The sequence below is a fragment of the Boleophthalmus pectinirostris genome, unplaced genomic scaffold (genome assembly GCF_026225935.1).
Source record: "Boleophthalmus pectinirostris isolate CB_2022bp ecotype Guang Dong unplaced genomic scaffold, ASM2622593v1 HiC_scaffold_11, whole genome shotgun sequence".
NCBI lineage: Eukaryota > Metazoa > Chordata > Actinopteri > Gobiiformes > Gobiidae > Boleophthalmus > Boleophthalmus pectinirostris.
Genome location: NW_026570994.1, coordinates 5,939,596 through 5,965,224, shown reverse-complemented (window position 1 = coordinate 5,965,224; position 25,629 = coordinate 5,939,596). Strand labels below are relative to the sequence as shown.

General features: G+C 36.8%; 1 protein-coding gene across 1 annotated transcript in view; it reads left to right on the top strand.

The window, feature by feature from the left end:
* Window positions 1-25,143, top strand: part of klf7a (Kruppel-like factor 7a) — a 143,856-nt gene extending 118,713 nt beyond the window's left edge. The window contains exons 3-4 of the mRNA XM_020936589.2: window positions 1,950-2,073; window positions 25,092-25,143. Coding sequence (XP_020792248.1) covers window positions 1,950-2,073; window positions 25,092-25,143 — 176 coding nt within the window. The remainder of the gene's footprint in view (window positions 1-1,949; window positions 2,074-25,091) is intronic.
* The last annotated feature ends 486 nt before the right edge of the window (window positions 25,144-25,629 follow it).

The following is a 25,629-nucleotide window of genomic DNA, read 5'->3' as shown; positions in this document are numbered from 1 at the left end:
CTGGGGCAAGGCGTCTCGGAGATTAATACGTATTTGCTATTGTTTTATCGCCTGGTTTTGTTTATCTAAGACCACTGCGAATTCAAACGGAACCAAGTTTGTGTACGCAATTTCACACATTACTGAAGAGCCCATATTACCTTATTTTTGGATCCATTTTATAATGTTGTTTCCTCGTCTTCTAAACTATTCATGAACACAATAATCTTCTCTTGTCTATCTTATTGTATCACCTCATGGTCCCGGGCCTCTTCAACCACACTGAAACTGCTCTGTTCATTTTACAAACTGACCCTTAAGGTCCTTGATAAAAAGCCCAAACACTTTTACCAATTTTAATAATCTTAAATTCTTTTTTTAAGTGTCTTAACTGCGATACACCACTGTATTCAGAACTTGCCAGGACCATAAAATGTTCACACAGAGCGAACACAAGACGTGCTACTCGTGGTAACTGCGTCGTTCCTATGTACAGCACAGCTCTTGGTCAGTCCTCGTTCTCTTTTAAGGGGGCCAGACTGTTGAACACTTTACCAGCTAATTTAAAATTGGAAACCAGTAACAACAAATGCAATCAAAAATGCATCCATTAAAAATGATACTGTATATATTTTATCTGTATGTAGCTTATCTGTATTGCCTGTTTTTATGCGTGTAGTTTATATTTTGATATGGACAGGTGTTGAAATCTAACACTTGTGCCAAAACACTCAAATGCATCTGGCTTGTCTAATGCAATTGTGATGTCCTTAATAAACATACATTTAAAAAATCAAAAATACTTAAAAAGAAATATATATATATAAAAAAACTCCATACAGCTTCACTTGAATCATTTGGAGAATTTCAGACCTAGAATTTCCAATCTCCGCTGAACTAAAGGTAAAAAGTAGCTATAACTTGAAAATGACAACTTCATGACATCACAAGGTGGAACAGAGCGTTTTGAGCTTTGGAGATGTTGACAGACTGAATGAAACATGTCTCCAGGTATGTTTTTGATGAGGTAACAATATTCTAACATGGCTCCAAGGTCACAAAAGTCAATTTTGCGTAATACAGGACACTTAAAACTACATTTGGCAAGTTTAGACATTTGACACATTTTTTGACAAAAATTTAAAATATAATTTAAATAAATCGCAGAGGCTGCTGAAAAGTCAAGATTCTGTGAAATGCTTTACTAATTTAGCGGTTTATAAAGTTTTCAGAAGCTTTTACTTCATCAATATTAGCCCTGAGATTTCAATTTTTTTGTTTTTATTTCACCAAAAAAAAAAATAAAAAAAAAATAATAATAAATAAATAAATATAAATAAATAATAATAATAATAATAATAGTAATAATATTTAATACATAGTACATCATAAATAATAATAAATACAAAAAAACACAAAAAAACATTAGGAATGTAACGATATGCAAACCTCACGATACAATATAATCATGATATGCATCTCACGGTACGATATTTATTGCGATATTTTGAAGAGGTTAATAGAATTGTAGATCTGATACTTTTTGCTTTAAAATACCTTGACAAGTCATTAGTGCAAATCAATAATGTCATAATCCCAACAAATAAACAAAGTAAAAAAAACAAACATTTCTTAACATTGTCTGGGCTTAAATGAATTATGATGTGCAGTTCCCTAAGTTCATGCAACTATATTGTAACTATAAAAGAATGCATTTAAGCAAAGGAACTTGTTATTTGATATATTGTGGCAGCTCTCGATATTATTTTGAGAAATTTGACGATATGATATTTCGGTTATTGTGACATCAATATTGAATACTAGTCGACTTGGCACAACTACATTTTTGTTATTACCTTATTCAGTGGCACTTTTGGTTGTGTTTTCGTGAATGGTCTCTTTAACCATAACCTTGTGTTGTGTTGGTATCTTTAACTAAATGTGTGTTGTGTGTGTATCGCCCCCTGCAGGTGAGAAGCCGTACAAGTGCTCGTGGGAGGGCTGTGAGTGGAGGTTTGCCCGCAGTGACGAGCTGACCAGGCATTACCGCAAGCACACCGGGGCCAAGCCTTTCAAATGCAACCACTGTGACAGGTGAGGGGACGTTGCCATAGCGATTAATAATGTTGCACAGAGTTTTTCTTCTTTGTGTGTGTGTGTTTTTTTATTTTGAATTTTTTTATTATAGTACATACATTACAGAGTGGCCTTATATTATATTTAATTCTAGCTGCCATTGTGTCCCTGAGCAAGATACTTCCAGCACCATCCCACCTTATTCATGTTCAAATGTGGTGTGTTTGTGAGTGATTAGAGAATTTCTTTTTGTTCTTTTCATTTTGAATATGACAAAAAATATTATTTGAAGTGGCTACTGCTGCTGTGTTACTACTCTACTACTACTACCACAACCACTACTGCCACTACTACTACCACAACCACTACTGCCACTACTACTACCACTACCACAAACCTACTCAATTTAATTTTAATTTCAGAAAAATATGATATCACAAGAATATACATATAAATAAATATTTGGAGTACTTATACTACTACTGTGACCACTGCTATGACTACTTCTTCAACTATTACTCTTTTACTACTACTACTCCTACTCTTTTTACTACTACTACTCCTACTCTTTTTTACTACTACTACTACTACTCTTTTACTACTACTACTACTACTACTACTACTACTTTACTACTACTCCACTTTTTACTACTACTACTACTACTACTACTACTCCTACTCTCTTTTACTACTACTACTCCTACTCCTACTTTACTACTACTCCTACTCCTCTTTTACTACTACTCCTACTCCTACTCCTCTTTTTACTACTACTACTACTACTACTCCTCTTTTACTACTACTACTACTACTACTCCTCTTTTTACTACTACTACTACTACTACTACTACTCCTCTTCTACTACTACTACTACTACTCCTCTTTTTACTACTACTACTACTACTACTCCTCTTTTACTACTACTACTACTACTACTACTCCTACTCCTCTTTTTACTACTACTACTACTACTACTCCTCTTTTTACTACTACTACTACTACTACTCCTACTTTTTACTACTACTACTACTACTACTACTACTACTACTACTACTACTACTACTACTACTACTACTACTACTACTACTACTACTACTACTACTACTACTACTACTACAACAACAACTACAACTACTCTTTTTACTACTACTACAACAACAACAACTACTACTACTACTACTACTGCTGCCATCATTACTACTCTGTTTATTTCTACTGCTATTACTACAACAACAACAACTACTCCCACTACTACCACCACTACCACTACTACAAACCTACTCAGTTTAATTTTAATTTCACAAAAATATAATATCACAAGAATATACATATAAATAAACATTTGGAGTACTTATACTACTACTATGACTACTTTTTCTTCTATTACTGTTTTTACAACTACTACTACTGCTGCCATCATTACTACTGTGTTTATTTCTACTGCTATTACTACGACAACAATAAAAACAACAACTACTATCACTAAACTTCTACCACCACCACCACTACCCTACTCCTTTTAATTTTACAAATAAAAAAACATTTGGAGTATTTATATTACAACTAGGACTACTACTATTACCACTACTTCTAGTTTTAACTACTGCTGCTGCTACTGCCATCACTACTACTACTATTATTATTTCTACTACTTCAACTACTACTTCAATTACTACTACAACTACTACTAGAACTACTACAACTACAACTACTACAACTACTACTCCTAATACTACTACTCCTACTACTCCTACTACTCCTACTACTCCTACTCCTGTTGCCACTACTCCTAATACTACTCCTACTCCTCTTACTCCTGCTGCTGCTACTACTACTAATACTGCTACTACTATTATAGCCAAAAGTGAAATTCACTGAACAGGTTTTGTCAAAGACCAAATATAATATAATTTGAAATTGTTTAAAATAGTATTTCTAAATTCATATTCATTATTTTATAGATTGGCATACATGGCAATTACCTCGACTTCCTGTTCTGATGGACTTACTGTAATGCGATGGGGCCTTTTCATAAACCATTTCTATCACTACTGCCGTATTACCGATAATAATATTTGTACTTCCATGTTCGCATCTGCATATGTCATTAGTCCCGCCCCCCTCTTTTCACTGCGCTCTAAATGCAACAATTTATTTTATTCAATCAGTTTCCGAGCCTCAGAGTGAAGACTAAGTGATGGGAAATGTGAATGGAAATTAGAATGTACTCTGTTATAATAGCAGCCACCATCGGGCATTATTAGTGTGCGTGAAAATAGGAAATGACGTGGCAGAGCTTCGATCACAATTACTACTCTTTACTACTGCTGCTGCTACTACTACTACTACTAGTACTTCTACTACTGCTACAAGTAGTTACATTTCTAGTATGCTTAGAAAATAAGAAATGACAAAGGTTCTATCACAATGACTACTCTCTGCTACTACTACTGTTACTAGCACTGCTACTACTACTGCCAATTACATTACTTGTATTCGTACAAAAAAGGAAAGGACGTGGCCAAGCTTTGATGACAATTACTACTCTCTACTACTACTACTGCTGCTACTAGTACTGCTACAAGTTACTTTTATGCTTAGAAAAAAGGAAATGACATGGAAAACGTTCTATGACAATTACTACTACTACTACTACTACTACTACTGTTGCTATTACTACTACTGTTGCAACTGCTACTACTACCATTACTGCTACTAGTTACATTACTAGTATGCTTAGAAAATAGGAAATGACATGGCAAACGTTCCATAATAATTACTACTATTACTGCTGCTACTATGACTACTACTACTACTACTACTACTGCTACTACTACAGCTACAACTAATTACATTACTAGTATGCCTAGAAAATAAGAAATTATGTGGCAAAATATATACTATATATACTATACTCTACAACTACTAGTAGTATAGTAAAGCTGCTACTGCTATTAGTACAAGTTGTAAAAATAACTAGATTTCATGTTGTTGTTTTATTTGTTTGTTTAAATAAAATTCAAACAAAGCCTTCCTCCATTCACTACTACTACTAATAGTCCAACTAGTCCAACTATTACTCTCTCACCTCTGTTTCACTTCATTACTACGATGACTTCTACTACAGTTGCTGACTATTAATTTCCATAATTTCATTAAAATTCAAACATCTTCCTTCATTCACTGCTACTACTATTGCTATTGCGATTCCTATTACTATTGCTACTAATACGATTACTACTACTACTATTATTACTACTGTTACTGCTGCAATTTTTGTAACTCCATCTTATTTATATCTGTTTCCAATAAAAACAGAAATTCATATACTCCCTACACTACTACTGCCACTGCTATCTCTACTACTATTACTACCCCTTCTACTCCTACTACTATTTATATTACTAGTACTTCTATTACTACTACAACGGCAATTATTACTACAAACTATTCCAAGTACCTACTACCCATACTACCACTACTACTACACTACCACTACTACTCCCCCCACTCCTAGTCCTACTGCTTTTTCTACCAAAATAATCCCTCCACCTCTCCGCATCTCTCTCTTCCACCTCCGTTTCCTGTCCTTTAAAGTGCAGTAGCTGACAGCTCTACAGCTCTGTCAAAACACAGCCTTACCTTTAAACCACTTTTTTTTTCACTTTCCTAAACCTCTGACGCTCTTCCACACAAACATTCTCACACCCATTGTTTTGTATGGATTCTACTAAAGCAAAAACTATACAGCTAACACAGCCCTGTATGCACTACTACTACTACTACTACTGCTACTACTACTGCTACTGCTACTACTACTACTAAAAGAACAGCGGTGTACATCAGTCATTCTTGTAAAATCCATGTATCATTCATTCATTTTGTTCAGTTCATTTTTCAAAATAAAACCAAAAATAAGCAAACGAAAAAATAACTGTTTTCTTCATTATTTGTCTCCAAAACCCAAATGAAAAAACGGACGGATAACAATTTGTTTACATTTTTTGATTTTGTGTTTAAATGAATAATGGAAAAAATGGATAATGGCCGTTTCCTGTTTCCGTGACTTAAACTACGATGCTGAACTGATCCAGGACTGAACCAGGACTGAACCAGGACTAAAACAGGAGTGAACAGGTAAACCAGCTCTAAACCAAAATTAAAACAGGACTAAACCAGGTCTCAGTCCTGGTCTCAGTCCCAGTCTGGTCACGGTCTGAGTGCCAGTCTCAGTCCTGGTCTGGTCCCAGTCTCAGTCCTGGTTTCCTGAACACCCGACAGTGTAGGGGGGCATCATTATTTGTTTTTTCCCTTATTAATTTAAACACAAAATAAAAAAATAAAAAAGCAAATCGTTATCCGTTTTTTACATTTTTTTTATTTTGGTTTTGGAGACAAATATGAAGAAAACAGTTGTTTTTTTATTTTTGTTTTCTTGTTTTTGGTTTTATTTTGAAAAACGAATGAACAAATGATACATGGATTTTTTTTGTAACACATTAATTTCCCATTTCTACTAAAATTCACATACAAAAACAATTCACATACTTCCTGCATTCACTACTACTACTTCTACTATTAATACTAAGACTAATACTAAAGAATAACAGCTGTGTATATCAGTAATTCTTGGAACTAAATAAATTTACATATTTCTATTAAAATTCAAACATAATTTACATACTTCCTGCATTCACTACTACTACTACTACACTACTAATACTACTACTACTAATATTAAATAATAACAGCCGTGTATTTCAGTAATTCTTGTACTACTACTACTACTACTACTACTACTATTATTATCAGTACTACTACCTTAACTTTAAACATTTTTTTATTTTTATGTTTTTTTCCCCTTTTTTTCTAAGCCTGTGTGATTCTAGCGAAAGTCTATGCAGTTTAAAAACACAATGGAGCACTTGCTGTATTACCACATGACATCACAAGGTGGAACAGAGTGTTTGTGATGAGGAAACACAGATCAGAAAACAGCGTAATGAGGACCCTTAAAACAAAACTATGCAGCCAACACGGCCCCGTCTGCGCTTTTGGTACTGACCCAATTTTGGCGTAGTCGGCAGGATTACAAATGTCCCCGACCTGTTCCGCCGCACTTTTATTTGGGATTGGGAAAAGGGGTGCCGATGCGGGGCCCCGTGTAGCATATTAATAGTGTTTCTTGGCGTCTTAAAGCTCTGGCCTTGATTCGCGAGCAGCCTCTTTGCATGAGAAGGAGCGCGCTAACAAGAGTGCACAATCCGCTGAGGCCGACCCCAGACGTGAGAGCGGAATGTTAAGTTTGGAGAGGCCATTTTGGTGCACGCAATCTGGGTAACTCCTTTTAATGCGTATTCATGACTTAATAAAGCATGAACAAAGACTGAATTCATCGTGAACAAATATTATTGAGGATGACTCAGGCTTAGGAAAGTACTTTTAACCTCTTAATTACAGAGAGAGTGTTACGCTGAATCGACTTTTTGAGCTTTCCGCCATTTTATAACGTCGTTCCCTCATCGAAAACATGCCTGAAGAGGTTTTAGATGTCGTCCATGCATGTTTAAGTCATTTAGCGATCTCTCCCAGGCCCTATTCTCCCAATTCTCCACAAATATTCAAAAACATGATACAAAACTGTTCACTACAACTTCACAAACCTGACTAGACGTGCAGTAGTTTCATTAGCGGAACGCACTGTGGTTGTATCTGTAGTGCTCTGAAGGGGGAGTGGTTTAGTATGGAGAGCAAGGGGTGGAAGGGCTCAAAATAGAACAAAACTGAGACGAATTAAACATTTTATATCTGTTGTTTTCGTCAAAACTTCCGTGTTAGCAGTTAATACTCCATCTTTAAGTATTTTCTAAGCTTGTTCTTTCTTAATAAACTATAAACCAATAAACTGTTCATTATTCTCTATTTAGCAGCCTTCAACCATGTTTCAACTTTTATTTGGTTAAAAATGTATGTAAAAAGTAAAAACGTGCAGGAGAAATAATTATTTCACTAATCGAAAAAATAATCGCAGACTCAGGGCCTGTTTACATGAGAATGTTTGCGGGTCAAAACGACATCGTATTTTATCAGAAATGCCTTTCGTTTAGATGGTGACGGCGTTTTTGGGGCTTAAAAACGCAAAAATCTGAAACGACCCTGCAGAATAGAAAAGTTGAATACACTCCGTCTTCACTGCCCAAGACACAAAACTCTGGTCAGATCTGCTCACATCGCGTAAAACTTTACATGACATACATCACCACCTAGTGTCACCACCGAGCCGCCTTAGATGCATACCCAATCCAATGTCAACACACTTTTGCGTCACCGTATGCACGCAGATTTCCTCCCGAAAACGCTCGTCTAAACGTGTAATAAAAAGTGAAGACGCGACGCCACTTTTGCGTCTTCTGTTCAGACCGTCATCATATAAACGTAGCCTAATTGACAACAAAATGCTGTTTCTAGGTTTCAGATGATATCACAATATTCAGGCCAGTAATATTTAAAACAGATGAGGGTAGCTAAAATGTCTATCTATATTACTGTATTTTCCAGGCTATTAGACATGCTCTTAAGCCTCTAACCCCATCAAAAAATGACCGCACGCCCCACAATCCACAGCGCCCTATACACGAATCCACTCAGGTGTCCCAGCACGACTTCAGTAAACTACAAAACCGCACCACCAGCAGCGCACGCAAACACACACGGAGCAGACAGCGACCACACAGTGAAAAACACCCACAGACACATTCATCGCTCCACACCGACGAGGAACGGAACGGAGGAACGAACCGAAAAAGCGAGTGCAATGTGCCACTTCTAGACACGACTGAACAACTGAGTCACTACGAACACGCCAATCCGTTGGTCCCAGACACACCCTCCCTACACGCCACAACTGAACAAAGCCCAGAGTCACCGTGAACGCCACAAACAAACAAAACCACTCACCCATCCAACTGTCGGTTAAAGTCAGTGCAGTTTATTTGTGAAAAAAGTTCGAAAATAGACCATTTAATGACAGTGCACCTTATAACAGCCCGTAAAATATGGTATAAACTATAACTATATATATATAAAATTTTAGTTGAAATATGGTGAGTTCTTGGTAGTGTTTTCATAATACTAAATTTAAACATCAATTTTGACACTGAGGAATCGATTCTAAACTCGATTTTGTTACAATGACAATACGAAACGCTCTTCCTTTAGACAATAGAATGTTATTTTCAAGATTAAATTGTAGTACTTTTTTTTCTATTTCCATGTGCTTTTAAATGTGTGTAATGTGTCCTTTAGTGGTCCAGATAGGTTCCATAATGGTCCATGTGCTCTTATACTCAAGATCATTCTAAAGTTATTCAGGAAAGCTTCATTTCTGTCCTGTGAATGTGACTTTTTTTAGTATGGATACCTGCTCAAATGAGTATCTAGTGTTTGGGTCTCATCGCTAAAAGATATGATCAGATTCCACATTTGTGCATTTACCTTTCGGATATTTCATGGCAAAGCACAATGTAATCAAAAGAGAAAACCGTCTTCTCACACTACACTTCACGACAAAATTCACAAAAATAAATTCCGGTCTTTCGTTTTCCTCTATCCTCCAGACGGAAGCGATCTCTAATATAGCATTGGGCATTCCCGTGATCCTGAATAGCTGGCGGTGATTGCAGAGCACATCCCTTAAACCTGGATAATTCCCGTCTCATCCTCCCTGACCTGTCCTTCCGACGTCCTTCAACTTCATATTGGCTTTAGATCTCGGCTAACTTCTCCGCCCTTCCTCCCTCCGAGCCTTCTGTTTACCGTTTGATTACTCCGCTGAGCTAATGGCACCAGCTTCCACAAATGAACACCGAGTTTATCAAGAACGAGTCGTGTTTTCTAATTCTAAGTTGATCTTCTGCGGTCAATATTTATCAGAGTTTTACCTGGGATGTATCAATATCAAAATCTCTTGATGTGATATTTATTGCGATGTTTTGTGGAGGCTAACAAAAGTGTGTACATGCTACTTTGTATTTTCTGTCATAATCCAAAAAAATAAGATTTAAATTTAAGGTACTTCATCATGTAGATTGGACTGAAAAGCAAAGCATCATGGTATATGTAGTTTAAGCAAAGAAACTTGTAATTCGATATATTGTGATGGCCTCGATGTTATTTTGAGACTTTTTGACGGTACGATGTCGCGATATTTCGGTTATTGTTACATTGCGAAGTTTTTAAATCATCTAAGTAAGCAGTTTGTTGGAAAGAAGTTGAGAAGAAAACTACAAAAATACAGGAAGTAGTGGCGAGTTCGAAAACAGAATCCGTCTACCTACAGTAAGTCTGAAGACTTCTGCCAAAACTCAAAGACAATTTACGCACATTTATCTGACCGTTTTGGACACTTTTTGAGCCACTAAGTCACTCCCCCTTCAGAGCTCCATCACAACACAATCAGCGTGCATCCATTAATGAAACTACTGCACATCGCATCAGGTTTGTGAAGTCATAGTGTACAGTTTTGCATTATGTTTTTGCACATTTATGGAGAATTGTCATCTAGGGTGATGTAGGCTTTTGGGCGGAGTCTTGCACAGAATCTTACAGCTAACCGTAAGGAGGGTTCGAATAGGGCTATAGAGAGATCGCTAGATTACTCAAACATCTAAAACCACTTCAGGTATGTTTTTGACGACGGAACAATGTTATAACATGGTAGAAAACTAAAACTCTCTCACTTTAAGAAGGGATTAGGGTTTTTGTATTATATAAGTAGTTACTATGCTTGAATCATACTTAATAAAGTGTTTGTTGAATATGAATTAACTCTTAATTCATGCGTTATTAAGGCTAGTTAAGGTTCAGGCAGTGAAAAGTAACATATTTTTTGAATTATCACTAATACCAATATACATTCAGAGTACCAAAAGGATAATAAAATTTCAAACTCAATTTCGATACTACAGAATATACTCAATACCAATTTTGAGACCTACTTCTTAAACAATATTGAAATTTTTGACACAAAATACTGTTTGTTTATTATCTTCCTCTAGTTCTGAGAAAACTGTCAGGAAAGGTCCAATTTTTTCCAGTATCAATACTTAAATGAGTGTCTAGTTTTGATACTAGTTTTCATATAGATCAGTACTTTTGACAGCCTTATATAAAATAGCATGCAGCTGATTTGAAAATAGATCAGATGCCCTACCTAACACCACCTGAACACTGGTTAAATGCTTGCTTATCTAGTTTTTACTGGTTTTCGTATCGACAAGTAGAATCTGAGTTTGGAACTTTTGACAATCCTGCATTCACTAGCGTGCACTTGATTTGAAAATACATTTTGGATAGTATTTTTGAACCTGATGCCCTACCTGAGTAGCCAGGCTGGTGCCACCTAGTGCCTCTGCTCAATTTCATTTCTCTCCAGCGACTAGGTCAGGAATCAAATTACATAATTTAAACTGTTTAAGAACCCCAGAAGTGTGAGTTCGAGCACCAGCCAATCAGTGAAGAGCCATACATTCTGTGTTGTCAACGATTCCCGAGACTGAGGATATAAAACCGGAACAAAGAGAATGTTTGGTGAATTTTATCAAGGGGAAAGATGTTGTTGTCCTTCTTCCTACGGGATTTGGTGCATTACATACGTCACGACCAAACAAGACCAGCAGCGTTTGGTTAAATAAAAAAGTACGCGCCTACCGTTGAGCAAAAGAATCCTAATACTGCAAGGTATTTCACTTCGTGGAAACCGTCTGATGAATGAGGCTACTACCTGACACCATCGGAATACTGGTTAAATGCTGCTTCAATGAGTATCTAGTTTTGATAGTAATTTTTGTCCCGATAAGTAGAATCTTGATTTTTGAAACTTGACAGCCCTGTATACAATGCCGTGCAGTTGATTTTAAAAATCGATCTGGGGTAGTATTTTCACACCAGATGCCCTACCCAACACCATCTGAACACTGGTGCAAAGAGTTACATCTTCACTAACTTCCACTCCCTCCCTCCTTCCAATCCTTCTGTTTACCATTTAATTACATCGCTAAGCTAATGGCGCTAGCTTCATCCCATTACTAAGGCGGATTCGGTCTAATTTGTCTTATTAATTCTCTGTATTTTAATTTGCGAGGGCCAAAAATCATCAAGCATCCAGTGACTGCTATTGACTTTTAAAAAATCTTTAGCGGTGTTTTAATTACAGCTGCCTCCTCCACGGCTGCTTCGGGGACCTTCGGGCTATATCTCGTGCCGCGTTCGGGGACCCAGGTGGCATTTCGGAGAGACAATGTTTTGCACCGTCTACGCGGCGTTTAATTTCGCCCATAATAAAAGTGACAACGTACAATATGTTCTGCTTGCTACAATGGCGCGCTACGTTTTCTATCACTCAGGTTTGACATTTGAAAATCCTTTTTTTTATCCCGACCAGATGGTGAAAGGCGATGCATTCATAATGATTGACTTTATTGAATATATATGTTTTAATATGTGAATTTTAGCTATTCGAAGGTGCACTATGTAACTTTTTGGTTGTTTCTATGGATACGTCATTGCTCTGTCTAAAATGTTCCACAGTATGACATTAAAAAAGAGCTCTAACTTACATTTATGGAATTGCCAGTGGTTTTATAGCTCAAAAATTCCTAGAAAAACATTCATTCTGACTGTGAGCGGCATCACCTCTCCACAGATCTGATCTGTAACTTGGTCTGGTTTGGTTTCCATGACGGTAGAAAGGTTTAATGCCATACTGTGGAAAGTTTCAGACAAAAAAGTAACATCTTTGTGGAGAAAAGCATTTGACGAACCTTCCACTAGAATTTACTTACACCATGCTTTTTTTTAGGACTTTGTTTCATATTTTTCAAAATTTTGACAATTTTTGGGAGCCAGTATTTTTATTTTTTATTTGAATGGGGCCAATGCAGATTAATATTATTATGTATACAACTACTAGCTCATCACATTTGTCTAAGAATTGGAGCGATGCAAGTTCAAATTCCACCTGAATTCTACATACTACAGGTGTGCCCTGGAGCAAGACACCTCCATGCCCATAAGACAGAAATCAAATATTGTATAAATATTGACCAAGTTACAGTGAAATGGTACTATCAGGGTCATGGAAATCCTTCAAAAAGTCATGGAAGTTTGTAAATTCAATGAAAGTTTTGGAAAAGTCATGGAACTTTAGTATTTCTTTCATGCAACTACAGCATTCTGATAAGTTCTCATTAGACTGTTTTGATTATTTCCGAACATCTGCGCCTTTTGTTTAAAAGAGACGACAATAAATGCACTGACAGGATTTTGAATGTTAAAAAACGATAAACCTAAACCATAATGTGAGTGGAAAGGGTTAACATTTCATATTTAGCTCTAAAAGTATGATCAATCCTCCACATGTAGGTACTGTAAAGTCATGGAAAATTCACTTTTGGTCATGAAAAAGTCATGGAAGTTTTGAAATTTTGTCAGTGAAAAAGAGTGGGAACCATGTACTATTTCTTTGGGTATACCGTGTAACTTCTGGTTGGTGGGTGAGTGGGCTATCAGCTTAAACATGAATGCATGTAGTTACCTCTCCACAGAGTTGATGTGTAACTTGTCACCATGGTGATGGATAAGTTTAACGGCATACTGTGGAACAAAGCAGCTCCATGGAGACAAAAAAACAGACACCAGAAAAGTTACATACTATGACAAAACGAATACAGTGGATTGGTGACTTTAAAATGCATTGTATAACTTTTCTAGTAGAGGGTCCATCAAATGCTTTTATCCATGGAGTCGTTAGTGCTTTGTCTGGAATGTTTCACAGTGTGGCATTAAACCTTTCATGGAGACAAACCAGACCAAGTTACAGGTCAGATCTGTGGAAAGACAACCCTGCTCACAGTCAGAAGGTATTTTTGAGCTATAACACCATGTATAATTGTATAAATGTAAAGTTCAGCTGTTTAAAGTCATACTGTGGAACATTCCAGGCAGTGCAATCACATATCCATAGAAACAAGCAGGTGACGGACCCCCAACCAAAAAGTTTACACAGCGCACACTTAAATTACAAAAATATTGTATGACTTCCCTAATTTATTCCCTAACTTATTTCACTCTTATGTAACCATATTATTTTCCAATTTAAAAAATACACGTAAAAAAAAAATAAATCTGCACTGACATCGTGATTGTCTGTATGTCTGTATGCTAATTGGAGAAACATAATTAGTTACCCAAATTATCTCCATGTGAATAAATTACTGTCTGTCAACGTCATAATATTAAAAGCCCCATTACAAGAGTGACGCCCCCTTAAAGCATTACAACTAGAAAACGCACGTCCTTTTTAATCCACACGTGATTCACACATGATTTACGACGTCATTTACTACATTTTCAATTTGGTCTCGCCGAATGACAAAATGGATGTAAACCGTCATCGTTACCGGCCCATTTATGCTTAAAGAACCTGCGGATAATTTTTTTTCCTCCAGATGTATTCTGTAAGTCTTTTTTGTAAAGCGAAAGTGAAAGTGAAAACAAGTCCGCCATGTACTGCCTGCATAAAGCGTTTCGTTGCCTGAGAATTAGGAGGCGCACGTTAGCATGTTAGTTGTTGTTGGCTTGACCGTGTAAACTCTCAAAATGTTAAAAATGAACTAGTTCAGTTTTTTTTTTTTTTTTACGTTCTTAAGACGATAAAAATTTGGTTTCGGCTATTCTCTAATTTTGACTTTATGTGATGGGATAATATTTGAATATATCAAAATTTAAATAACAGTTTTACATCAAATCAAGAAGAAATTTCCGAAGAAAAGTTGAAAAATATGTGGAAAATTACAACAAGTACAGAGTTTTAGTTTGCATGAGCGTGAGACAGAGATTTTTATCCAAAAGTTTAGTGGAATTTACAATTTAAGAAACTTTTTTTTTTGATACATTAAACATTCTTATATTATGATTTGTCAAATAATAGTCTCTGTGTATATTAGAGGAGTTTTGGCCCAGTGTATGACATAGTTGCGAGGTAACAGTTATGGAATTCCCTACTGTGATATTATGATCTCCAACCAAGAAGTCAAATCTGAAATCTAAAAAATGACCAAACAGACAAAAAATGTAAAACTTTTAGCAAAACCTTAAACATAATGATCTTTGTTTTAGTCAAAGGAGTAGCCCAACCTGACAGACACTTTAATCGTATCATATCGTATTATCGTACAAAAGCCCTTTTACAAAACTGACACCGTAACACGCCTGATCTTTTTAATTCACTCGACAACGCCGTTAACACATGATTTACGATTTCAGATGAACGAGTTTTCAATTTGGTCTGCTCTAATGACAAAATATCTGAAAATAATCATCATTAACAGTTCATTTCCTCTTAAAGGCCGTGTATTTGAGCAAAACGAGTCTTGTCCCATTACGGATATATTGAGGTCAAAATAAGTCCACTTTGCATTTAATTTTAAGGTGTTTTATCATCTGGCAATCAGGAAGTGCACGTTAGCATGCTAGCTGCTGTTAGCTTCATCACGGTGAATAATGAGGATGCTCAGAATGCGAAAGGTAAGTGAAGAATAACTTTGGACCACTGTGAACTGTTTAAAACAAGTTGGTTCTGTTTTTTAAGTTTTTGAGACTGTAAAGAAATCGCGTACGGTGCCTTTAAAGATGCATTGCGTAACTTTTCCAGTGGAGGGTCCGGAGATGTTCCTGCTTTGTCTGGAATCTTTCACTGTATGGCATTAAACCTTTCTATCTTCATGAAGACCAAACCAGACCAAGTTAAATATATTTACAGATATATTGAGGTCAAAATAAGTTCGCTTTTCATCTAATTTTAAAGTGTTTTATCGTCCAGGAATCAGGAAGTGCACGTTAGCATGCTAGCTGCTGTTAACATCGTTGCGTAAACCCATCACGAAGAATAATTAGGATGCTCGGAATGCGAAAGGTAAGTGAGGGATAACTTTGGACCACTGCAAACTGTTTAAAACAAAGTAGTCTTGTTTTTAACGATTTCAGCGCCTTTAAAGGTGCATTGCGTAACTTTCCCGGTGGAGTTTCAATCAAATACTTTTCTTTGTGGAGATGTTCTTGCTTGTAACTTTTCCGGTGGAGGGTCCGGAGATGTTATTGCTTTGTCTGGAATGTTTCACAGTATGGCATTAAACCTTTCTATCTTCGTGAAGACCAAACCAGACAAAGTTATATATATTTATATTTTATACTGAGGTCAAAATAAGTCCGCTTTGCATCTCATTTTAAAGCGTTTTATCGTGCGGGAATCAAGACTATCGGAATGTGTAACGTACATGAGGAATAACTTCGGACCAAAGCAAACTTTTTGAGTTGACGTTTTTGAGATGGTAAAAAAGGTGGAGGTTCCGTCAAATGCATTTCTCTGTTGAGATATTATTGCTTTCACAGTATGGCATTAAACCTTTCCATCTTCATGGAGACCAAACTAGACCAAGTTACAGGTCAGGTCTGCGGAGAGGCGACCCCCGCTCACAGGCAGAATGTCTGCTTTTAGGTATTTTTGAGCTATAAAACCACTTGTAATTGAATAAATGTAAGGTAGAGGTGTGTCACACTGTGGAACATTCCATAAAAACAAGAACGGGACGGACCCTCCACCAGAAAAGTTACACAACGCCCCTTTAACGTCATATCATATAAAAGCCCTATTACAAAATTGACACCGTAACACGCGTGATCTTTTTAATTTACTCGACGCCGCTGTTAAAACATGATTTACGACGTCAAATTAATACGTTTTCAATTTGGACTCCTCTAATGACAAAATAGCTGAAAATCGTCATCATTAAGAGCCCATTTGCGCTTAATGTCTCCCTTATTTCCTTCGCCACTTTGCGGGGATAAAAAACGCCCCACCTCGCCATATGGACCAAGACAGATCGACTCCCCTTTAATTCTCCATTTAAGGCAGCGGTCTTTATTGAATTTTCGCCGTCGTGAGTGATGCGCGCTTCTTTGTCCGGCAGAGACAAAAGGCAGGGTCCCCGGTCAACAGAGGTACTTTGAAGGGCCCGTGGTCATTGTTGGGCCATTTCAAACATGTCATCTTAATCAGGGGCCCCAGCTGGACAGACTGGAAATACTGTACCTCGGAAGCCCCCCCTGAAAGACCCCAGCTAACCCCCGCCTGCCCGCACGCTGGCCTTTCATTCAAATTTGAGAGGCTTTGTTATGAAATTGTAGAGCAAAATGACAATTAAATGCAATATTATATGAATACACAATGTTTATTTCTAGTAGTACTAGGAGCAGTAGCAGTAGTAGTAATAGTGGTAGCAGTGTAGATGGCCTGAGACAGAAACTTTATGACATAAAAAAAGTAAATGAAGAAAAAAGTAAATACTAGTAGTAGTAGTAGTTCTAGTAGTAGTAGTAGTAGAAGCAGTAGAAGCAGCAGAAGCAGCAGAAGCAGCAGTAATAGTAGTAGTAGTAGTAGTAGTTGTGTAAATGGTCTGGACATAAACTTTGCAAGATTAAAAAAAGTAAATAAATAGTAGTAGTAGTATTAGGAGCAGTAGTAGTAGTAGCAGTAGTTGTAGTAGTTGTGTAGATGGCCTCAGACAGAAACTTTAAGACATAAAAATGTAAATGAATAAAAACGTAAATAGTAGAAGTAGTAGTAGTAGTGGTAGTAGTTGTAGTAGTAGAGGTAGTGGTGGTGGTGGTAGTAGTAGTAGTAGTAGTAGTAGTATTGGTAGTAGTTGTAGTAGTAGTAGTGGTAGTGGTCATCGTAGTAGTGGTAGTAGTAGTAGTGGTGGTAGTAGTAGTAGTAGTGGTGGTAGTGGTAGTAGTAGTAGTGGTGGTAGTTGTAGTAGTAGTACTGGTAGTTGTAGTAGTAGTAGTAGTAGTAGTGGTAGTGGTCGTCGTAGTAGCGGTAGCAGTAGTAGTAGTGGTGGTAGTGGTAGTAGTAGTAGTGGTGGTAGTTGTCGTAGTAGTAGTAGTGGTAGTAGTAGTAGTGCTGGTAGTCGTCGTAGTAGTAGTAGTAGTAGTAGTAGTGGTGGTAGTAGTAGTAGTAGTAGTAGTAGTGGTAGTAGTGGTGGTAGTAGTAGTAGTAGTGGTAGTGGTAGTAGTAGTAGTGGTAGTGGTAGTAGTAGTAGTGGTAGTAGTGGTGGTAGTAGTAGTAGTGGTAATAGTAGTTGTAGTAGCCTATTTAGGTTAAAGTCCAAGGCTGTTTTTTGGTCCCAGTCCGTTCCTGCGGATGAGCATACTAGTAGTTGTTAGCATGCTAGTTGTTGTTAACAAGTTTTTCAGTTTCAGTTTTAGTCAGGACGTCTCAGAGAGATTCAGAATTTCTGTTATAAGAGAAACTGGCCAAGATATAGCAGCCTTCACCATTAATCAGAAAATATAACATAAAAACAATTGCACCTCTCAAAAAAAAAAAAAAAATCTTGATGACCATATTTTAATTTTGTGTGCGTGTTCGTATTCATAAATGTTATTATCTCAGAAGAAAAATTCAACTTCAGCACTGCCTTGACGACACTAAATTTCAGATACATTTAATGTTCAGATCTCCAACTAAAATCCAAAGGTTATCGTCAAAATCACCACTACTTTACCGGCTCCTCCCCTCCGGCCTGCACCTCTGTCATGTATTGCCAAAGAAAAAAAAAAAAAAAAAAAAAAAAAAAAAAGAGGTCCGGGCACCCCGCTGTGATGAAGGAAGAGAGAGAGTAGCAACAGAAGATGGAAGACGAGAGGAGGAGGAGGGGTGGAGGAGAGGAGGGGGAGGGAGAGGGGGATGAGGGGGCCAAGGGGAATTTCGGAGAGCCAGCTGGTGTCGTGCCCTCCAGTCTCGAGTCATATTTTGCCATCTGTCTCCAGCTGACAAAAAAAAAAAAAAAAAAATCTAAGAAAAAAAAAAAAAAAATATCTAAAAAAAAAAAAAAAGTGGTGTATACATGCAGGTGTGACAGTGAGGCAGCTGACGTGTGATTGGCGGTGGCGTGTTGCTTGTTTGGATCAGCTGCCCTCCCTCCTCCTCGCTCACGTCTGCGCCAAAAATACTGATTCATCCCGAGTCTCGATGGGGGTCTTGTCAAAAAATGAAAATAAAAAAATGAAATGAAAACAGTTAACAGCTGTGAAGTGAGGGTGGATTTGCCAGGGCTTGTAAACAGGCCGATGTCAGCATTAAAATGATCGGCCAAAAACGTTTAGCTAAACATAGATATGCACAATTTTGTATAAAAAAGGAGATTTTTTTTTTTCTTTTTTGATATTGTGGTAGAACGTTTTCTTTATTTCTTTAGAATGGGAGAATTATTGCACAAAACTATTGATCAGTCTAGTCACATATGAACAATGGCAGTGTTAAATCAGATTTTTAATTTTATTTTTTACATTTTTGTTTCAAAATTTATACTTAATTGACACACTATAAGGTTCAAGCAATGACTTAGCAAGCAATAAAAAAATAAATAAATAAATGGTAGTGGTAGTAGTAGTAGTAGCAGTAGTAGTAATAGTTCTTACTTACTGCAACTCAGGACCACTGCACAAGATTTTATCATCTGAAATAGATTTTTTTTTTTTTTTTTTTCTGAGGAATGTGAAAATCAGATGTGAAAATTAAAATTCTGCAATTACACTTGATTGCCGTTTACATTTTCCTTCAATAATTCTAAATTTTTGATTCAAAAACAAAAGCTTAAACAAATACATGAACAAATAAATAGTAATAGTAGTAGTAGTAGTAGCAGTAGTAGTAGTCTTACTTGTAAAAGCATTACTGATTTGCCAAGTGCACTGCAATTCAGGACAATTGCATAAGAAAATTGTACAATCTCAAACTGATTTTTTTTTTTTTTTTTTGTCTTACCTCAATAAATTTAAAATCACAATTCTGCAACTATATTGACAATTAAAATTTTAATCTACAACAATTCTACAATGTTTGATCTGAAAACAAAAAAAAAAAAAATTGAACAAACTAATAAATGGTAGTAGTGGTAGTAGTAATATTTCATTAGCATTACTGAATTCTTGTTCTGTTTAACTTCTGCTTAAAATTTTCTACAACAATTCTCCAATTTGTATTCGACAACTACCTCTGCTCTTCAGCTCACCCTGCAGCGATCCACCCAAACCCAAAACCCCTAAAACCCTAAAACTCCAGCCTAAATCTGTTACCAAACACTATCTTTTATTTAAGCTAGCGGTTGGCAGATTGCTAGCCGTTAATAGCATTAGCAAATTAGCTAAAACAAGGCTAATGACGTGTAGCCGCAATGAGACAGCGACTTTACAACATTAAATAAATTGAGGTAGTAGTAGTAGATGTAGTAGTGGTAGTGTACTGCAACTCAGGACTATTGCACAATCTCAAATAGATTTTTTAATGTATTATTTGTCATACCTCAGGAAATGTGAAATCACAATTTTGGTCGATTTGGTCTGACTTCTGTTTAAAAACACTTTCGCTATAAAAATTACTACTTTTGCCGGGTGATTTTTACCCGAATAATATACCCAACAAAAGTACTTGTCATAAAAAATAGATCAAAATATGACAACACTTGATAAATTAGAGTGGTTTTCTTTTATTTTCAACTGTGGTATGTTTAACAAAATGAAAATAAAAACATAGAAGATCCTACAAACATGTTGAAAATTACTAAAAAATTTGGAATAGAACAAAAAAATAAAAAAAAAAAAAATGTAGAGGAAACTTGGTCTTTGGTCCACCCATTCCTGAGACATAGTTCCCTGGTGAGTCCTTGGCAGCAAACAGCTACAGGAGAGAGGAACAAAAAATAGTATTTTTTCAGTAAAAATACCACTTGTTAAAATATTGTACCATAAGTAGTACCACTTTGTATATATATTCATAACCACTGTAAATAAGTAGTACACATTCCAAGTAACCTATTCCTTACATGTAGTACACGCAGGGTAGTAATGTAGTCGAGGCAGGTAGTAGTGTGTCTGGCAGTAGTCTAGTAATCATGGAGTCGCTTTTTTTTTCTCTGACAACGTAGGCTAGTATCACTATCACTGTCATCATCATCATCATCACCTGTTTCAGAATAGTAAATCACTGTCGCTGTCATACATCTCTTCTGTAGTAACATCTTCATCACTGTTTCCCTGAACAGTAGTAAATACTTACTGTTCCTTTTAGTTTTTTCTAGAATTGTTCTAGAACTTCAGTAGCTAGTAATGTAGCTTTTTGCTGAAAAAAGTGTGCAGTAGTAGTAGTACATAATGTAGCTTTGACAAAAAAAAAAAAAGAAGAGATAATCAGTAACAATTGCCAAGTAGTAGTAGTAGTAGTAGTAGTAGTAGTAGTATACATAACACTTCGTAAATTCACCCAAAACGTACATTACCCTGTATCACTATTGTAAAATCACCCGAAACCAAGCCTAGTAGTAGTAGTAAGTAGTAGTCAGTAGTAGTAAATACATTTGTAAAATCACCCGTAGTGTTCTAGTAAAAACTTTTCTACCACAATTCTGAAAATTTAGATTTGAAAACTAAGAAAAAAGTAGTAGTAGTAGCAGTAGTAGTAGCAGTAATAGTAGTAGTAGTAGTAGTAGTAGTAGTAGTAGTAGTAGTAGTAGTAGTAGTAGTAGTAGTAGTAGTAATCGTAGTAGTAGTAGTAGTAGTAGTAGTAGTAGTAGTAGTAGTTATAGTAGTAGTAGTAATAGTAACAGTAGTAGTAGTAATCGTAGTAATAGTAGTAGTAATAGTAGTAGTAGTAGTAATAATATAGTAGTAGTAGTAGCGTAGTAGTAGTAGTAGTAGTAGTAGTAGTAGTAGTAGTAGTAGTAGTAGTAGTAGTAGTAGTAGTAGTGGTAGTAATAGTAGTAGCAGTAGTTGTAGTAGTAGTAGCAGTAGTAGCAGTGGTAGTACTAGTACTAGTAGTAGGTCTTACTTTTATTTGCATTATTGAATTGCTAATGGGAGGGGAATATGAAAATCACAATTCTACAACAGCACTTACAATTTCGATTTGGTCTGACTTGTTTAAACTTTTCTACGAAAATTCAAAAAAAATAAAAAATAAATTGATTCGAAAAGTTAAAAAAACAAAAAAAAAACAAAAAACTAATAGACAAACACTAGGAGTTGCATTCGTAGTAAGTCTTACTTGTATAAAGACCATGGCACAAGAATTTCACAAGAATTTTCATTTTCATCTCAAAATGATTTCTTTTAAATCATGAAAATCACAATTCTGCAGCTAGACTTACAATTCTGATTTGGTTTTGACTTCTGTTCAAACTACGATTCTCCAGTTTGTATTCAAAAACCACCTCTGCTTGTGATCCCGCCCTGCAGCGATCCACCCGAACCCTAAAACCCTAAAAGCCCAGCCTAAATCTGTTACCAAACATCGTCTTTTATTTAAGCTAGCGGTTGGCAGATTGCTAGCAGTTAATAGCATTAGCAAATTAGCATTAAAACAAGGCTAATGACGTGTAGCCGCTGTGGGCCCTGCGCGCTTAAAATGACTGAGACAATGGCCCCCAACAGGCATCTGGGTTTACACGCAGACAAGTTTAACTACCTCATTACCGATTTACGCTGTAATTCCAAGCAGACGATTCCAGATTTATAACTCCTCTCTCGACAAATGAGTTCCAAATGTAAAACAAAGTGACGGGGCTTTTATTTTTTTAGCCGGTTGATTCGCGAAAAAGTCAAAGGAACGGTTGAAATGACGGGAATCCCAAAATATTTATTAGCGTCGGTTTTATTTCAGCGTCTGGAAGTTTAACTACGACGTTGTAAATGTGGATTATGGAGTTGTTAATTTGTAATGGGCCCCGCGGAGGACAAAACGGGGCACGGTTCGGTGTAAAAGGCCCTCTTCAAACACGTGTCAGATGCCCTCCCGGTGTCTCCGCGGGGTCTTATTCTGCGTAAAAACGGCCGGCCCTGTAGTTTGGACCTCTACAAACATATTCTGAAATGTGTATAACAAACACTATAAAATATCGCTTTAGAAATGATTTTTTTTTTTTTTGCATGCTTTTTTAAAAACAATGTAAGAGTTTGAGTTTAAATTGCATAAACGTGACCTAACTTTGTCCCCAAATGTAAAATCTTTTTCCAACCACAAAAAAAACATCCACTTTATGTCATTTCTCTCCAGCTTTGAGGTCAGGAATCAAAATACTGACGATTCGCAAAAATTTCAGAAGTGCGCGTTTGGGCACCAGCCAATCAGCGAAGAGGCATACATTCTGTGTTGTCAAGGATTCCTGAGATCGAGGCTTTAAAGCCGGAACAAAGAGAATGTTTGGTGAATTTTATCAAGGATAAAGACGTTATTAACCTTCTTCCTACGGGATTTGGGAAAAGCTTAATATACCAGATCACGTACGTCACGGCCAAATAGCAGCAATTGGCTAAATAAAAAAAGTACCCGCCTACCGTCGACCGAACGAATCCTAATGCTGCGAAGTCAGATGGAATCAGGCGAGAGAAAAGTGCCTTTCCGAGCATATTTCCAGCATTATCCTATGTTAAACGTCACGAGTGTCCAGTAGTAACTTTGTTTTCCACCAAACTCATGTGCTCCGTCCATTTTGATTGACCCAAAAGTTGTCAAAGAGTGTAGTGAGTCAAAATGGTCGATGCTCTGAGCGTCTGTGTTCGTAACAACTGAAAAAGCCACTCTAAGTGCAGTTATTTCTCAGATAAATGGCAAATTACACATCTCGGTCTGCGTAAATGCACATCCCTTGCTATTTTTATTTGGAAGGTCCATTTGACACAAAATGTACAAATCCAAATGTAATAAACCCCATGGAAATGCAGGAAATGATGTGGCTCTGTGTCCTGGACCTGACACCAGCTGTTTCCATGACTGACACCAGGAAAGTCATGGGGCCATTGCACTTTTTTTTTTGTTTTGTTTTGAGGGTAATAAGGATATTTTTAATTTACTTACAGACTTGATATTTTGCACTTTTGTACTGAAGACCCTAAATTAAGCATTTTTTATGTCCAAAATGTTGTTTATATGTGTTTACTGTGTGTTTTGTATGAAAGAGTGTGAATTTTATGTTCCTGTTTTGTTTTTCTTTTTCATTTGTATTTCTGGTTCTACAGCTTTTATTACAGCCATTTGACACAACTACAGCAGCAGATTGTGAAATAACAGGTTGTACTGAAAAAAAGGATGTATAACACTTCATTAAGGGGTAAAAGGGAGAGTTTTAATAGCAAAATTCAGAAGAAAAAAAATCCAGGCGAGGAAAAATGTACTAAAACTGCCCTTAGGTCTGGAAGGGTTAAAGCTGCATCGTGTAACTTTTCTGGTGGAGGGTCCGTCAAATGCTTTTGTCCGTGGAGATGCTATTGCTTTGTTTGGAATGTTTCACAGTATGGAATTAAACCAAGTTACAGGTCAGATCTGTGGAGAGGCGACCCGCCCTCACAGTCAGAATGTTTGTTTTTCTTGGTATTTTCGAGTTATAAACCCACCTGTAATTGAATAAATGTAAAGTAGAGCTGTTTAATGTCACACTGTGGAACATTCTAGATAAAGCAACGACATATGTATAGAAATAAGCAGGTGATGAGACGTTGCTGATGTAGAGAGATCACCGCTATCCAAACCCATTGTAGCCAATTTACTCCATTCATTTACGCAAAACAAACATTATTAAACATCTCCATTAACACGCTTTGATTCACAAGTGTTCCTAGCAGCTAGCGCAGCCCACCAACCCTACAAGCGCTTTCCAATCGTTAATTTAACTATCATTTCACCGTTATGTTTTCGCTACTCCCTCCCCCTTTCCCCACAAACATCCATCTGGAAGCACTTTGTCCATTCACTCCGCAGCTGAAGCCATTAGCAGCCGCCGAAAATCGCTGATTATAAAATTGTTACACATATTTTAATTACGTGTGCATTAGCGGTTCAGCACTCGGGCTAGCTAGCGTAGCATCGCCGACAACTGCCGTTTCCCCCCCCCCCACGTGCTAACAGGCTAATTTTTCTTGTCTTGCAGGTGTTTTTCGAGGTCGGATCACTTGGCGTTACACATGAAGAGGCACATCTGAACGACCGGGAGAGATGGAAAGATTCGGAAAAAGCGGGGATGAAACTACGAAAACTTAGCATCAATCTTGGAGCAACTTTGAGACGTGGATTTACAGATTCAACGAACAGACAATGAACCAAACTTTTAACGGAATTCCAAACGGGACACGGTCTTGGAAACGTCTTTTTCTCGGACCACATAAACACATCTTGGCAGCTCTGATAACTGATTCTTTGCCAATGGATCTTTTTCAACAATGCGCAACATTCGCTCACCGAACTTGTAAATTTTCCTCACGGGTGGATGTCATTGCGTTGTTCGTTCGCTTGGGTAACCCCTTGAGACCTGGCAGAGTGGTTAGCCTTAAATTTCCATGTTTAAAATAGGCAAAAAAAAAATTCTATGAGCTTGTAATTCTACCAAATTTACAGTCAATGTATTCGTATTTTCGGCCTTTTTAAACACAATTTCGATGTTGGTACCAGCATATGCAAATATCTAGAAA